Source organism: Herpailurus yagouaroundi, unplaced genomic scaffold, assembly GCF_014898765.1.
Source record: "Herpailurus yagouaroundi ecotype Mexico unplaced genomic scaffold, PumYag 160, whole genome shotgun sequence".
Taxonomy (NCBI): domain Eukaryota; kingdom Metazoa; phylum Chordata; class Mammalia; order Carnivora; family Felidae; genus Herpailurus; species Herpailurus yagouaroundi.
This window is the reverse complement of record NW_024412401.1, coordinates 50,523,451-50,540,015: the sequence shown is the minus strand read 5'-3', so window position 1 is coordinate 50,540,015 and position 16,565 is coordinate 50,523,451. Positions and strand designations below refer to the sequence as shown.

At 49.6% G+C, this 16,565-nt stretch overlaps 1 protein-coding gene across 1 annotated transcript; it reads right to left on the bottom strand.

Moving 5' to 3' along the window:
* Positions 1 to 4,980: 4,980 nt before the first annotated feature.
* On the bottom strand, positions 4,981 to 16,536 carry COQ4 (coenzyme Q4). Its single transcript, XM_040482488.1, has 7 exons — positions 16,187 to 16,536; positions 15,940 to 16,071; positions 14,154 to 14,250; positions 13,532 to 13,634; positions 8,080 to 8,209; positions 7,471 to 7,564; positions 4,981 to 6,932 (listed from the first exon to the last, which is right to left on the bottom strand). Exons 1-7 carry the CDS (start codon positions 16,254 to 16,256, stop codon positions 6,761 to 6,763), a joined length of 798 nt encoding a protein of 265 aa, XP_040338422.1. The 5' UTR covers positions 16,257 to 16,536; the 3' UTR covers positions 4,981 to 6,760.
* Positions 16,537 to 16,565: the final 29 nt, after the last annotated feature.

Genomic DNA, 16,565 nt, shown 5'->3' with positions numbered 1-16,565 from the left:
CTTTCTTTCTTCCTTCCTTCCTTTCTTTCTTTCTTTCTTTCTTTCTTCCTTTCTTTCTTTCTTTCTTTCTTCTTTTCGATTTTATGTGGCTCCTGGGTGGCTCAGTCAGTTAAGCATCCAGCTATTGGTTTCCACTCAAGCCATGATCTCACAGTTCTTGAGATCAAGCCCTGCATCAGGCTCCTTGCAGACAATGCAGAGCCTGCTTGGGATTCTTTCTTCCCCTCCCCTGCTCTCTCTCTCTCAAAATAAATAAACCTTAAAAAAAAAAAAAGATTTTATTTTTGGCAGGCACCTGGGTGGCTCAGTCGGTTAAGTGTCCCAATGTTTTAAAAATTTTTTTTTAGTATTTATTTCTTTTTGAAAGAGAGAGAGAGAGAGAGAGAGAGAGAGACATTGCAAGCAGGGGAGGGGCAGAGAGAGAGGGAGCACAGGATCTGAAGCATCCTCCAAGCTCTGAGCTGTCAACACAGAGCCCGATGTGGGGCCGAACACACGAGTCATGAGATCATGACCCGAGCCGAAGTCAGACACCACCCAGGTGTCCCAATCATCTCGCTCTTGATTTTGGCTTAGGTCATGATCTCAAGGTTCACGAGATGGAGTCCCATGTCAGGCTCTGTGCTGACAGTGTGAGGCCTGCTTGGGATCCTCTATCTCCCTCGCTCTCTGCCCCTTACCTGCTCGTGCTCTGTCTCTCTCTCAAAAACAAATAAAAGTTTTTTTTTTAATTTTTATTTATTATTATTTTTAAGTTATTATTTTCATTCCAGTTAGTTAACATATAGTATTCTATTAGTTTCAGGTGTACAATGTAGTGACCCAACACTTCCATACAACACCCGGTGCTCATCACAAGTGCCCTCCTTAATCCCCATCACTTACTTAATCCATCCCCCCACCACCCTCCCCTCTGGTGACCTTCAGTTTGATCTCCATAGTTAAGAGTCTGTTTCTTGCCTTGCCTCTCTCTTTTTTTCCCCTTTGCTCATGTTTTATTTCTTTAAAAAAAATTTTTTTTAACGTTTATTTATTTTTGAGACAGAGAGAGACAGAGCATAAATGGGGGAGGGGCAGAGAGAGAGGGAGACACAGAATCAGAAGCAGGCTCCAGGCTCTGAGCCATCAGCCCAGAGCCCGACGCAGGGCTCGAACTCACAGACCGCGAGATCGTGACCTGAGCTGCAGTTGGACGCTTAACCGACTGAGCCACCCAGGCACCCCATGTTTTATTTCTTAAATTCCACATGAAATCATACGGCACTTGTCTTTCTCTGGCTGAATAACTTCACTTAGCATTATACTCGCTAGCTCCACCCATGTCATTGCAAATGGCAGGATTTCATCGTTTTTTATAGTTAAACAACATTCCAGTGTATATATATATATACACCACATTGTCCTGATTCATTCATCAATAGATAGACACTGGGCTGCTTCTGTATTTTGGCTATTGGAAATAATGCTGCTATTAACATAGGGGTGCATGTATCCCTTTAGAATTGGTGTGTTTTCTTATTCTCTAGGTAGGCAAACACCCAGTAGTACAATTGCTAGATCCTAGGGTAGTTCTATTTTTAACTTTTTGGGGAACTTCCATACTGTTTTCCTCAGTGGCTGCACCAGTTTGCATTCCCAAATAAAATAGTTTTTTAAAGTAATCCCTACACCCTACATGGGGCTCGAGCCCACAGCCCTGAGATCAAGAGTGGTCACATGCTCCACCGAACTGAACCAGCCAGGCACCCCTCCACTTCTTTTTTTTTTAATGTGTATTTTTGAGAGACAGGGCAGGAGCGGAGGAGGCGCAGAGAGAGAGGGAGACACAGAATCGGAAGCAGGCTCCAGGCTCTGAGCTGCCAGGGCAGAGCCTGACTTGGGGCTCGAACTCACAACCTATGAGATCATGACCTGAGCTGAAGTCGGACGCTCAGCCTGCCGAGCCACCCAGGTGCCCCTCCACTTCTTATATATAAAAATGAGGACACACTGCTAGTGCACACTTCCCAGAATTTGAGTCCGTGTTTGACGTATTTATTATTGTAATTTACAAGCTCACTGACCACAAAGCTCATGTAAAATCTAGACATGTAGATTATCTCTGATTATATCTGCAGGGCTTAGGAAATAACAGAAGCCCGATAAATGTTTGTTGAATGAATGACAGCGAGAGTGAATTGGAGGCTCTGATCTGATCCACACAGGATCCAGGGGTGTAAACACAATCGTGTCCACATCATTTGCTGAGGTCATATACAATGTGGGCAAATGAGAGTTTGCAAGATGGCAGTGGTGACCAGCTCCCTTGTTCTCCTCCCCCTAGCCCGGTCACAATGGTGAGGCCAAGGTGGAGTACTCCACCAGACCCTGGGCCTGGCCTGTGGGGGAGATGCAAGGGGACATAGAGGGAACGAGACAGACAGCCCGTCTTCAAGTTGCTGACAGTCTAGTTGGATACACCGGCAGGTGGAGATTAGATGACTAAATAGGTTGCCCCTCACCAACTGCTCACCATACCTCTGTCAACACCCACCACACATTATTATGACTTGTCTTCTTTGCTTTTCAGTCAGATACACCTGGGTTACACTCCCAGTCCCACCTGTGAGGCATTGGGCAAATCACCTCTTCTCACGGAGCCCTGGTCATTTTCTTTTTTAGATTTTAGTAAAAAAAATTTTTTTAATGTTTATTTATCTTTGAGAGAGAGAGAGAGAGAGAGAGAGAGAGAGAGAGAGAGAGAGAGTGTGTGTGTGTGTGTGTGTGTGTGTGTGTGTGTGTGTGTGATCTGGAGAAGAGGCAGAGAGAGGGAGACACAGAATCCAAAGCAGGTTCTGGGTTCTGAGCTGCCAGCACGGAGCCTGACACGGGGTTCGAACTCACAAACCACGAGATCATGACCTGAGCCGAAGTCGGATGCCTAACCAACTGAGCCACCCGGGCACCCCTTTAGATTTTATTTTTAAACAATCTCTACACCCAACATGGGGCTCAAACCTACAACCCTGAGATCAAGAGTCCCATCCTCTACCAACTGAGCCAGCCAGGTGCCCCCTCAGTGTCCTCATTTATAAAATGGGAATACAGTCATCATGGTCCCTGCCTCCTAGGGGTGGGTGAGGACTCAAGGAAATGGCGCACGTCAAGCTCTCAGCATAGGGCGGGCATGTTGGAGGCCCTTAGCTGCTATAACCGCTCAACTCCCAAGGGGGCGGGCGGATGCAGCTATTTCAATCATTGCAGGACCCCCAGCGTTTGGCCAACACTCAGAAGGCATTTGTGAAATAGCTGGAGACCAGGGGGCTTGTGCATCGGGACACATGGTCAGGGGAGGACCTTGTGGTGGGAAATGTGATTGGAAGGCCTTTGTGTGCTGGGCTGAGGAGTTTATCTTGGGGGCAGTAAAGAGCCATTGAGGGTTAGGAGGGTAGGAGCTGGGTGCCGTTATTTGTGGGACAGGCTGAGTTTAGGCTGACCTCACAGTGGGCTCCTTTCCACTGACATGGCCCCTGTCTGCCCTGCGTTAGAGAACGAACATCAGCACTTAAACTTCCAGACTTTTCAGGTAAGAGTTAGGACTTGAAGGCATTAAAGGTCCGGAGGGGACTACAGTGGTTTCGCCCCGGCACACAGCGGATGCTCACCTTGTAGATGCTTGGTTGCATTTGGCATCAGGACCTTTGGACTACATAAGTCCTCCCACCCTGGGTGTGTGCAGAGTAAATGCCTCTGGCTTCGTCGTGTATGTGGTGACTTCAGAGGTCTTGAGGGATCTTCCTGGGACATGACCGCTTCCATTTCCTAAATGTTTACTGTGTGCTAACACTACACATGCATAATGGCCCCGTTGTGGGATGGGTGTATACTCTCCCCGTTTTACAGGTAGGGAGCCAGAGGCTCAAAGGGGTGACAGGCTGCTGCAAGGGTGCAGTGCTGGTCAGTGGCAGGGCCATGTCTGTCTGTCCTCAGAGCCTGTGGCCCCAAACATGGCTCTGAAGCCAGCTACATAGGGCTTTTTATCAGGCAGAGGGAAAGGGAGCTTTTTATCAGCCAGAAGAGAACTCAAGACCTGTCTGTTGCAAAACAAGTTCCGTCACAGCCCAGATGTGTGACTTGAGGACGCGCCCTGGACCTGAGACCCATGGTCTTCACTGTGAAGTGAGGTGGTTGTGGGGACCGAATGTAGTTTTGCACATGCAGGGCTTAGCATCCATGCTTTCCACTATGAAGCAGCAAGCCCTTACCATGTGCCAAGCACTGTTCCCAGTGGTGAAGGGGAAGAACAAGGTCCCTGCTCCCATGGCACAGAGAACTTGTAAATAAGTGAACAAATAAGGGGCCCCTGGGTGACTCAGTTGGTTAAGTGTCCAACTTTGGCTCAGGTCATGATCTCACAGTTTGTGAGTTCAAGCCCCGCATGGGGCTTGCTGCTGTCAGCACAGAGCCCACTTTGGATCCTCTGTCCCTCCTCCTTCTCTCTGCCCCTCCCTTGCTCTCAAACAAAACAAAACAAAACAAAACAAAACAAAACAAAACAAAAAAAACCCACAAAAAAACAAAAAAAAAACCCCACATGTTAAAAAATGACATCTTTTCAGAGTGGTTAAGTGCCGGGAAGAAAAGGTGACATAGTGTGGCAAGGGGGAGGGAACCTCTTCAAATGGGTGGTCAGGGAAGGCTTCTCTGAAGAGGTGACATTTGAGCACAAATGTGAATGACAAGTAGTTGGCCATGTAATGACTAGGGGACAGGATGCTATTCCCAAAGGTAGGAAGAAGGGGTGCCTGGGTGGCTCGGTCGGTTAGGTGTCCGACTTCGGCTCAGGTCGTGATCGCATGGTTCCTGAGTTTGAGCCCCACGTCGGGCTGTCAGCACACAGCCCGTTTCAGATTCTGTGTCCTACCCCCCCCCCCCGCCCCTCCCCTGCTACCACTGTCTCTCAAAATAAATAAACTTAAAAAAACAAAACAAACAACAACAAACAGAAGGCCAACATAGTTTATTGAGATGAAGAGTGGAAGTTTCTAGGTAGAAGTTGGCAGAGCCTTATGGGCTGTGGTAAGAACTCAGTAAGTGGTAGCTGTTGCCAGTGTATAACTTATTTCCAATCGTGAGTTGGTGCCACCCTAAGACCTGGAGACCAGACTTCATTCCCAGCTAATTGTGACAGCCAGTGCCCATCTCTTGAATGCTGTAAAGGCCCAGGCCATTCAGGCACCAGGTGGCTGGAGCAGGTGAACTCCCCAGCTGGGCAGAGAAGGCCATCTGTGAGTCAGGCCTTTCTCCCCCTAACTTGGCACTGTTGACTTTTACTGACCTGGGGGTAAGGGGTGCCTGGACCCTGGAAAGCCATGGAAACATGCTGGGTCTGGAAAGATGGCCTAAGCTGCAAAGAAGGATTAGCTATAGAAAGCTCACCCTAATCCTCTCCTCTTTCTGCAGAAATTTAAAGAGCTCAGGACAAGGCTTCCCTCTTGGAAAAGGCCACTGTTCCGAGGTAGGCCTCCAGCCTCCCAGCTCTATCAGCGGGAGCCCTGGACTGGGACTCAGTCGGCACAAGGAAGGCTGAGGCGCTGGTGTGGCAATGTGGGGCCGGTTTTGGAGAGGCCCGTGGTTCCAGACCCAGCTCTGCTCCTACTGCCTCATTAGTAAAATGCAAGCAATAGTATGGCCTTTCTCTTTGGGTTGTTGGGAGGCATCAGTGCAATAATGCATCTCAATTGCTAACGCACAGAGTACAGCTGTAAATAAACTGTAACCCTTATTACCAATAGGGAAACTGAGGCATAGGAAACCCAACCAAGGAGGACACGTGGCCTGTGTTCTAGTTATTTCGGGCAATTCCTTGCCCATCTCTGGGCCTTGGTTGTCCTATCCACAAAAGGGGAGCTGGCTCCCCAAAACTCTCAGTGTTTCTCGTTCTAAAACCCAAAACAGGGTCACTCACTCTTCCGGTGATCCTTTCAACCTGCCTGTCCCCAACTCCTTGGCCCTGACCCAGGGAAAATGTCTGGGTGCCATTCCAAAATGAATCAGCAGCCTCAGAGCTGCCTCCTCACCTGTGATCACAATGAGGATAATTGCCTTCTGTCCCCGGGGCCCTTTCTCTGAAGCCCTCTTCTGAGTGTCACCTCACGAAATCCACACAGCGACCCTAGGAAGTGGGTGCTGTTTTCATTCCCCTTTTACTGATGATGAAATGGGCTGACAGGGGGGCCAAGTTCCTCTGCCGGAAAATGATGGAGGAACTGGGAATCTGAGTCCCAGTCTGTCTGACTTTAGACCAAAGGAAACAGGACAAGTAGCTGAAGTTCAGGCTGAAAGGAATGTCTGCCCTTGGTGCTCAAAGGCCCAAGGCTGCTAGAGGAAGAGGTAGATAGTTGGCCTGATGGCAGGCTTTATTCAGACAGCAGACTCACCTGCTCCTTTTCAGGCCTTTGTACCTGGGTATAGCCCTCACTGCTGGAGCACATCCAGCCTGGCCCTCAAAAACCCCTGGATGGCAAAGAGCAGTCCAGAACAGGGGCAGTGGACCTGAGACACCCCGCCCCCACCAGCCTGGATGACTGATTCCCACTCACACATGGTTCTCTTTGGGCAACTCCTGGCTCCCTCCTGGGTGGCCCTCAAGCCACTCAGCAGTGGTTGTAACAAATTATGACAAACGATGTCCAAGGGTCAGTGTTCAAAGAAAAGGAGCAAAGGTATGGCAAAAGAGTCTTCTGCCCCCAGGGGTTGAGGGTGGGCAGTACCTCAGGGCCTAGGCCAGGGCCCTGACAAGCATCGGGGGGTCTGTGATGCCCAGCTCCTCCCGTAGAGCCCTCAGGGGCTGCTCCCAGCGCCGCTCGTAGTACAGGTTGAAGACACATGGGGCTCTGCGCCCATTCTGAACTGCCCACGGGATCAGCTCCGAAACCAGCACCTGCAGGCCCCTGTGGGGCAGCAGAGGGAAAAGAAGACATAAGATCCCCAGGGCCAGGCACACTATGTGCCCAGAAGCTGATGCACATTTTCTCAGTTAACCCTCACAAACACCTTGAAAAGAAGGTAGCTATTATCTTCATTAGCAGATGAGGAAACAGAGAAAGTCAGTGAGGCAAAATCTTGTGCCCAAAGCTACATATTTTGAATATGCTGAAGCCCAGATTTAAATCAGGGGCTACCTAACTCTGGAAACTAACCCTGGATTTGCCACTCCTTCCCACCAGCCCCACCCTCGCAAGTCCATTGCTCTGACCCAACACTGAGGCCTGGCCCCAAAGCCCCTAGAGAGTCCTGTGAAACATCCAAACTTCATTCGTTGCCTTGGAGATCCTATGCCAGACCGGTTTCACCTTTTTGCCCCATTCCTTCTACCCTGGCTTCCTAGAGAACTCTGGGGCTGTCCAGGAAGGTGATATGCTTGTCCCATTTCCTGGAGCCCTGGCTCCTCTGAGTTCTCCCCCAACCCCTTGCCACTTGAGAACTTACTGGGTATGGAGTCGGATCGGTCCAAAGAGAGCACCCAGGATGCACATGGGCAGGCCGGTCTGGACAGCCTCAAACCACTTCACCACGATCTCCCCTGGGGGGCAGGGCGAGGAATGGGGTGGGAGGTGAGAAGGGCCCAGGAGGAGAGGCCATGGTGCTCGTGGCGGAGCAGAGCAAAGCACTGGCTCCTCTTTAATCTCTACCAGGTTAGCTGTGCCCAGTCCTGGTTCCCACTGGGCTTTGGAGCACTTGGCTTGGGTGCAGGAAAGGGCCTGGGGAAGAGCAGAAGAAGATAAGGGCTGGAAAGGAAGCTTGGGGTCAGTGTGCAGAGGACTCTAAAAGCCAGGGTGAGAAGTCCAGGGTGGTTCCTCCAGGCCTCAGGGAGTTGCAGAGGGTTTTAGAGCAGGGAGCCCGGATCAGCTTAGGAATCGTACAGGCAGTGGTTCACACACACACCCAAGATGTTCAGAAAGCAGGAAAACGAGGCACTGAGCTGGCTAACTGGTGGGTGACAGACCCAGGTGGCCAGGCTGGCTGGAACCTCCCACCTCACTCCACCCCACCCCGCCCATCGCCACTCTCAAGGCAACTGGGGGGGGGAGCACTCACCCAGCATGTTGGTGGGCATCCCCAGCAGGGTGTGGAGCATGTCGTGTACCTCCCGGTACCGTTGGATCACATATGCTAGTTCCTCATCGTCCACGAATCGGGTGGGTGCTCGGGTGTCTGGGGAGACCCTCTGACAACAATGACCCTCCCCTGTATCTCTTCCCAACTGTCCCCAAGGCCTAACTGGCCAACCTCTCTTTGACTGTGAACCACTCCCACCAAATTCATACCCACCAAAAATCTCTGAGGACTGTTTCTTTTCTTAAAAAAAAAAAAAAAATAAATAAATAAATAAATAAAAAAAATTTTTTTAAACGTTTATTTACTTTTGAATGCGAGCCAGGAAGGGGCAGGGAGAGAGAGGGAGACACAGAATCTAAAAGAGGCTCCAGGGGCGCCTGGGTGGCGCAGTCGGTTAAGCGTCCGACTTCAGCCAGGTCACGATCTCGCGGTCCGGGAGTTCGAGCCCCGCGTCAGGCTCTGGGCTGATGGCTCAGAGCCTGGAGCCTGTTTCCGATTCTGTGTCTCCCTCTCTCTCTGACCCTCCCCCGTTCATGCTCTGTCTCTCTCTGTCGCAAAAATAAATAAACGTTGAAAAAAAAAATTTAAAAGAGGCTCCAGGCTCTGAGCTGTCAGCATAGAGCCCGATGTGGGGCTCGAACTCATGAACTGTGAGATCATGACCTGAGCCGAAGTTAGATGCTTAACCGACTGAGCCACCCAAGCGCTCCCTCTGAGGACAGTTTCTGTCCATACCTGCCAACAGGGGAGTCTGCAGGCAGGGGATATAGTGGCACTGACACCCCCATGGCCTACCCCAACTCACACAGAATGTCTCAGCCTGTTGGAATTTATGGCAAAGAAGCTCCATGGGGTAGGAGGAAGTGGTAGTTGTTTAAGCGGATAGAGTTCCAGGTAAAAGTCCTGGAGGTTTCACAACAACGTGAATATATTTAACACTACTAACTCTCCACTTAGAAACGGTTAAGATGACAACTTTTTTTTTTTTTTAAATGTTTTATTTTTGAGACACAGAGAAACAGCATGAACGGGGGAGGGTCAGAGAGGGAGACACAGAACCCGAAGCAGGCTCCAGGCTCTAAGCTGTCAGCACAGAGACTGACACGGGGCTCAAACTCACAAACTGTGATATCATGACCTGAGCCGAACTTGGAAGCTCAACTACCTGAGCCACCCAGGCGCCTGTTTTTTTTGTTTTGTTTTGTTTTGTTTTTTTAAGTAAACTCTACCCCCAACATGGGGCCCGAACTCCTGACCCTGAGATCAAGAATCACATGTTCTTCTGACTGAGCCAGCCAGGCTCCCCTGAGATAGCAACTCTCATGTTATTTCACCTTATGTTAGGTTTAAACCACAATCAGAAATAAAATAGGAAAAGAAGAAGCTTCCAAGACCCCTGATCCTGTTTTTAAAAAAAGGGTTTTATTTTTTCAAGTAATCTCTATACCCAATACGGGGCTTGAATTTACAACCCTGAGATCAAGAGTTGCACACTCTGCTGACTGAACCAGCCAGGTGTCCTGGCCCTGATCCTTCACATAAGCTGCTCCCAGCCTAGGGTACTCTCCCCCTAAACCCTCAGTTTCACCTTGACAATTTCTATCTATCCTTTATGACTTGCCTTACGTGTTCCTGCTGCAGGGAGGCTGTCTATGACCTTTGACCGATCAGGTCCACGTTATGGTCTCCTGCAGCATCCTGTATCTTGTATTGTGATGTAGTGAGTCTGCCCTTCTTCTAAACCTGGACTTTCCAGTACAGCAGCCACTTACCACATGTGGCCACCAAGCCTTGAAATGTGCTGTAGTGCGTATAAAATACACACTGAGTTTTGAAGACTTGGCATGAAGAGAGCAATGTAAAATCTCACTAATTCAGAAATATTGATTACATGCTGAAATAATATTTTAGGTCCATTAGGCTAAATATACGGTAATATGCTATTAAAGTTAATTCCACTTGTTTCTTTCTGCTTTCACTGAAGTGGCTAACAGCAAGTTTAAAGCCTTGTATTGGCTTGCGGTCTCTTTCTGTGAACGGTGGGGTAGCAGCCTTTCAGCTGCAGAGGGCTACCGGCTGATTTGCTCACTGTTGTATCGCCAGGGCCTGGGTGAATAAACGTCTCACGAATACGTGAGTAAAAGGTCAGCTCCAGGCAATTTTCTGACCCCAGGTAGGGATGACAACTGTCCTCGTCTTACCCACCCACCTCCTCAGTCCTCAGCAGCACCCATGCAGAACGGGAACAGTGTGGTGTTCCTGTCCTCAAAGCATGGTGTCAGCCTGTCCAGAGGCCAAAGGATTTGATGTCTTCGTTGCTTTTGGGGTTGCTGGCTGAGTGCCTTGGTCCGCATCTGTGACCTCATTGGGTCCCGGGTCCTAATCTCTTCTTCTTCTTCTTCTTTTTTATTTTTTTAAATGTTTATTCATTTTTGAGAGACAGAGCTCAAGCAGGGGTAGGGCAGAGAGAGAGGGAGACACAGAATCCAAAGCAGGCTCCAGACTCTGAGCTGTCAGCACAGCCCTGACACGGGGCTTGAACTCATGAACCATGAGATCACGGCCTGAGCCGAAGTCAGCCGCTTAACTGACTGAACCACCCAGGTGCCCCACTTCTTCTTCTTTTTTAAATGTTTTACTTATTTTTTAGAGTGCAAGAGGAGGAGGGGCAGAGAGAGGGACAGGATCTGAAGCGGGCTCTGCGCTGACAGCAGTGAGCCCAGTGTGGGGCCTGAACTCTCGAGCTGCAAGATCATGACCTGAGCTGAAGTTGGATACTTAACCAACTGAGCCACCCAGGTCCCCCTCCTAATTTCTTCTACATGCCGTGTGAAGCTGAAGGCGATCACGGTGACAACAACTATATTTATCAAGTATCTACTATGTGTCAGCACTGTATGAAGTCCTTTACATATATCATCACACTGCACCCTCATGATCATCTGGCGGTAGATATTGTTATGAGCCTCAGAGACAGATAAGAGAAATGGGCTCAGAGAAGTTAAGTAACTTCCCGAAGATTACACAGCTAATCAAGTGGCTGGAACAAAGTCTGTTGGATTCCAAAGCCAGTAGCCTTAACATCCATTATTTATAAACCATGTTGAGTGCCCTGGCAATTAAACATTAGGTTCCCTTACCTTACAGAAGCGATAGGAGGTTCAGAGAGGTCAAATGATTTGCTCAGGGCCATAAAGCTGGGAAGAGAGGTATGATCCTAACTTAGGCTACTCTTAACTCCAGAGCCCATGCTCAAAATCTTGACACCACAAGATGACCATACCCTCTATCAATGTCAGCCTCAGGGAGGGTAGCCTCACCTTGAACTTTGATATAAATCTCTGCTGGGACAAAGGTATTCCTTCTCATTCCGTGGGCTGCTGGTGCCAGTGCTCTACAAGTGTCACAATCTCTAGGGCTGTTATCACAACTAGGGCTGAGACTGGGCAGGGTGCCCAGGGAGGCCCTGGCAGTCCCATCCCCTCCACAGCAACAAGATGAAAGGCAGTCCCTCCCTGGGTGGCACTTAGGGAAGGCTACCCTGGTGGGTTTCCCACTGATGAAGGAACTTGCTTCCTGGTGAAATCTGAGCAGATGGTAGAAAATGGGGCAGGGGCAAGTGTCAGGAGAGTATGGGGAGCAGATTATTTTCTCAGGGACGATGATCTTCTAGAGTAGTAGGTTCTCAACTGCCCACCAGGGGATATTTGCAACGTCTGGAGACACTGGTGGTTGTCATAACTTAATGGGGTGCTACTGGCATCTACGCGTAGAGGCCAGGGAGGCTGTTCAACATCCTCAAATGCACAGGGCAGCCCCTACAAAGAATTAAGTGGGCCCAAAAGTCCGTAGTGCCAAGGTTCAGAAGCCTAGTTCTAGAGCAACCTGGAGGGCCATTTGACAGAGGTGCTTTGATGGGATGTGTGTATTTTGGGAGGGAGGGGTTGAGACAGGGAAGGTGGCCTAGCTGTATCCTAAGGCCCTTTTATAAATCAGGCCATGGGGCACCTAGGTGGCTCAGTTGCTTGAGCATTAGTCTCTTGGTTTTGGCTCAGGTTGTGATCTCACGGTTTGTGGGATTGAGCCCCACGTTGGGATTCTCTCTCTCCCTCTCTCTCCACCCCTCCCCCACTCGCTTTTGTGCTCTCAAGATAAACATTAAAAACAAAAAACAAAAAACAAATCAGGTCATGTTACTACCCTAGTTGAAACCCTCCATGTCTTCCCATTGCTCCCATTATAAAATACAGACTTCTTCCCATGGCTGGCAGGGTCTGACCTGTCACCCACCGGCTTCCCCCCCCCCCCCCGACTCCTATGTGGCCGCCTTGGTCAGTTTTCCTGTTCTGAAATACACAGGGCCTTGCACTTGCCAGGCCCTCTGCTCCTCCTCCTCTTCTGAGTCTCCTCAGAGGGGCCTCCTGTGACCTCCCCATCAGACATGGGCCTCCGACCCCGCCTCGTCATCCTCCATCATGCTGACTGTTGTTCTCACCATCTGCGAGAATGGAAGCTCCACAACAGCAGGCTCTTTGCCAGTTTCGCTCTCTGTGTCTCAACTACTGAGAACAGTATTGGACATTCTAAGTAGTCAATAACTATTTGACCTGAATTTTTACACAATTTTTTTTCTCTTATTGCTTTACTGTTTTCTTCTCCAAACCAGAATATTAGTATCTCAAGAGCAGGACTCTGTTTAGTTCACCATTATATCTCCAGCACCCGTAACCATGGATGGCACAGGGCAGATTCTGAACAAATGAGTGAGTTCCTCAGTAGCTGGGACTCTCCCCACCAGCTCCTTTCCTCCTTGCCTGGAGCAGAGAGTGTCACAACTTGTCATACCCTATCTCTAGAACTGGGGGGACATAGTACAGCAGTTGAGAGCATGATCTAGGAATGCCTGGATGGTTCAGTTGGTAGAGCATGTGACTTTTGATCTCAGGGTTGTGAGCTTGAGCCCCACATGGGTGTAGAGATTACTTAAAATGTTAAAAAAAAAAAAAAGTGTGATCTAAGTATGAATACTGCCTCCATTTATACTGGCTATATGAAATCATCAAGTTGCTTAAGTGCTCTGAGTCTCAGTTTCTTCATCTATTAAAGGGAATAATAATAGGACATACCTGACAAGGCTGCTGGGAGGGTTCAGCAAGACCAGGTATGGGGAGCCTGGCACCTGACATTCAATAACAGAGTTTGGTTTTGTTTTGTTTTAGTCAGACACTACTAAATACTGGCCAGTATTATCCCTTGGAGTTCCTGGCCCATTTGCCTGTCCCATAGAAAATGACGAAGCCTTGGCACAAGGGACAAAAAGCACACCTGCCCGTGGTGGCCACTCAGGACTCCTTCTTCCTCAGGATGTCACTCCCATGCCCTTCTCTGCCCTTCCTGGTGATTGTCAAATGCACAGAAGCTGGAAACTCACATTCACATCTAGGAAACGGAGATACTCTTGGCCAAGTGAGCCCTCAGGCAGACTACGGAGCTTGTCCAGGTCAAGGGTGGACAGTAAGATCCGCGGACGCTCCCTGCAAGGCAGAAGGCAGGACTTAGGTATTAGAAGCGCATCAGCAAAGGCAGGTGAGAGATCCAGTTAGAGCAAGGGTGTGAGAAGTGAAAGGGCAGAGAGCAATAATGGGGCCACAAATCCTACTGCAGGACGATGGCAGGTGCCGAGGAGATTATGACAAGCTAAGGCCGCAGTCTCTGCTTATAGGGGCACAATCTCGGGGGCATGTCTCAGATGTAATCAGGGTACTCACAAAGGGCACTGCAGGGCTGGGGGGTTATAGCTAGCCTGTTAGGAGAGCTTAGGGAAGGCAGAGGGCTCTGTGGCTGGAACTGGGCTGAGGCCACTACACTGCACTACCCACGGGTCATCACAGTGTTATGTGAATGGCGCCCATGGAGTTGGGCAGTGCGCAGCCTGGGCAGACATCCATGGCCAGTGCATCAAGAAGACCTCCCCAGAGGAACACAATGTGACCTCAGAGAGATCAGGATCCTTAGAGAATTTCCTCAATCCTCCAAACAGAGTTGGGACCTACTGTAGGATCTGGGCACCCTCTGGATCCCTCTTCATTTGGTCCCTGAGGACCTTCAGGGCACGGAGTCCTGTGGTCTCCCCTAGGACCGCGACCATGTCTAAAAGAAAAGAAATGGGGACAAATGTAGGACATGATCTTAGGTATAAGTTACCAGACCTGATCTGAGCCTGTCTCCTACAGGATAAACTGAAATATAATCTATCTCTTAGGTACAAGGATTTGTTAAATATTTAACAAATATCCTTGCACACACTAAGTGCAAAATACATGTACCTATAATTATTACCATTGTTACTAATCTAATGGGTTGAGAAGGCTCTGGTTAGCACAGTGCTCTAAAGAGTTTACAAATCACTTTTACACCCATTATTACAACAGAATATCATGCCTCCATTGATAGGTACAAGCTTTGGCATCAGAGTGCTAGGTTTGGGTTCAGCTGCAATCTCACTATTTAGGTTAACTTGTGCAAACTGCTTCCAAACCTCAGGGTCCTAATTTATGAAATGTGGAGAATACCTTTCTCATAGGGTTAATGTGAAAAATCAAGAACACCGTGTACATAGAACACTTACTGCAGTGAACAACCAGAATAAAAGCTCGGTGAGCAGTTAGCATCATCATTTAAAAAAAAAATTTTTTTTAATGTTTATTTTTGACAGAGAGAGAGAGAGAGAGAGAGAGACAGAGCATGAGGGGGGAGGGGCAGAGAGAGGGAGACACAGAATCTGAAGCAGGCTCCAGGCTCTGAGCCATCAGTACAGAGCCCGACGCGGGGCTCAAACTCACGGACCGTGAGATCACCACCTGAGCCGAAGTCAGACACTCAACCGACTGAGCCACCCAGGTGCCCCAGCATTATCATTTTTATTAGTAGGAGTAATAGTACTTTCCAGAATACTTAGAATCCTGAGACGGAGGATAAAAATACTGTAGAACCCCAATATGTTTAAAGCCAGCAAACACTGGGCATTTGTTATGTCAAGGCACAATCTAAAATACTGCTGAGGGGTGCCTGGGTGGCTCAGCCCGTTGAGGTATGATTCTTGATCTCTGGGTCGTGAGTTCGAGTCCCATGTTAGGCATACAGATGACTTAAAAAATGCTGCTGATACAGTGGAATAGGGCAGTCATGGTCTCTGACCTCATAAAGTTTAATTTTTAGTGGGCTGTTACAATTTGACGCATGTTATTATAACAAACAAATCATCTATTTAGTGGAGAGGTTCTCAATGTAGCTGGATAACTGAATCTTCCGGGAAGTAGTTTATTTAAAAACGCAGGCCCGGGGCACCTGGGTGGCTCAGTCGGTTGAGTGTCCGACTTCGGCTCAGGTCATGATCTCACCGTCCGTGAGTTCGAGCCCCGCGTCAGGCTCTGTGCTGACAGCTCCGAGCCTGGAGCCTGTTTCAGATCCTGTGTCTCCCTCTCTCTCTGACCCTCCCCCATTCATGCTCTGTCTCTCTCTGTCTCAAAAATAAAACATTAAAAAAAAAAAATTAAATAAAAAAAAAGACAGACAAAAAAACAAAACAAAACAAAACAAAACGCAGGCCCTTTTCTCCCCTCCCTTCCCTTCCCTTCTCCAGGCTTGGCCGGTCCAGACTGAGGTCAGGGTGGGATCCGGACATCTGCATTTTTGTGAACCTTGCGGGTGATGATGGGGTGCAGCCAGGTTTGGGTACCCCAGCCTAGTTTATTCTCCAGTTATCCCCTAGGAGACGGGTAGAGAGAGGTCGGCACCTGCCCAGGCTTCCCAGGCAAGGGCGTGAGCGGGCAGCCTTACCGTGGCGGTACGGGTTGTAGAGGGCCATTCCGGCCGAGCCCGCGGCCAGCAGAACCTTCTGCAGCGGGGAGGTGGGGATGTGCTCAGGGTAGAGCTGGCCGGCGCCATGGCGCGCGCCTCGGAGCAGCACGTCTACAGGCCAAAAAAAAAAAAAAAAAAAAAAAAAAAAAGAAAGAAAGAAAGAAAAAAAGCGCCGCGGTCAGAGGAGCCGGGCGCCCCAGGCCTCCCTCTCGCCTCCGCCACTTACCTGCAGCCGGCCCCCGGTGCCCGGGGGGCGGGCGGAGAGGGCGCAGGGCAGCTCGCAGCAGGGTCGCCATGGCAGCGGGCACGCGCGAGCAGGGCCGGGTGGAAGCCGCAAGCCTTTCCGGGCGCGGAGCCTCTGAAGGGCGTTTGGAGGGAAAAAATCGTAGTACGGCCAGCAAAGGGTCCTATCGCTAAGTATCCGAAGAAAACCCTGACGGCCTGTCCGCTACCTACGTCCACTAAAGCAAAACTCTCCCCATGTCGCCTCACTCCCAGAAAGCTTTCCCACGTGAGCCCCGCTGGCATGGACTTCAGTGCCGGCCCCTACTTCCCTCTCCACTGCGCGTTTTCCCCGAGGCCAATAAGAACGAACCTCTTCCGGC

What these genes read in the sequence shown, in the direction of transcription:
- COQ4 (XM_040482488.1), bottom strand. Translation starts at nt 16,256, where the DNA reads ATGGCGACCCTGCTGCGAGCTGCCCTGCGCCCTCTCCGCCCGCCCCCC. An exon ending in GAGGGTGCCCAGATCCTACA is followed by an intron (nt 13,635 to 14,153) that starts GTAGGTCCCAAC and finishes TCTGCCTTGCAG; the next exon opens with GGAGCGTCCGCGGATCTTAC. An exon ending in CCGATCCGACTCCATACCCA is followed by an intron (nt 6,933 to 7,470) that starts GTAAGTTCTCAA and finishes GCTGCCCCACAG; the next exon opens with GGGCCTGCAGGTGCTGGTTT.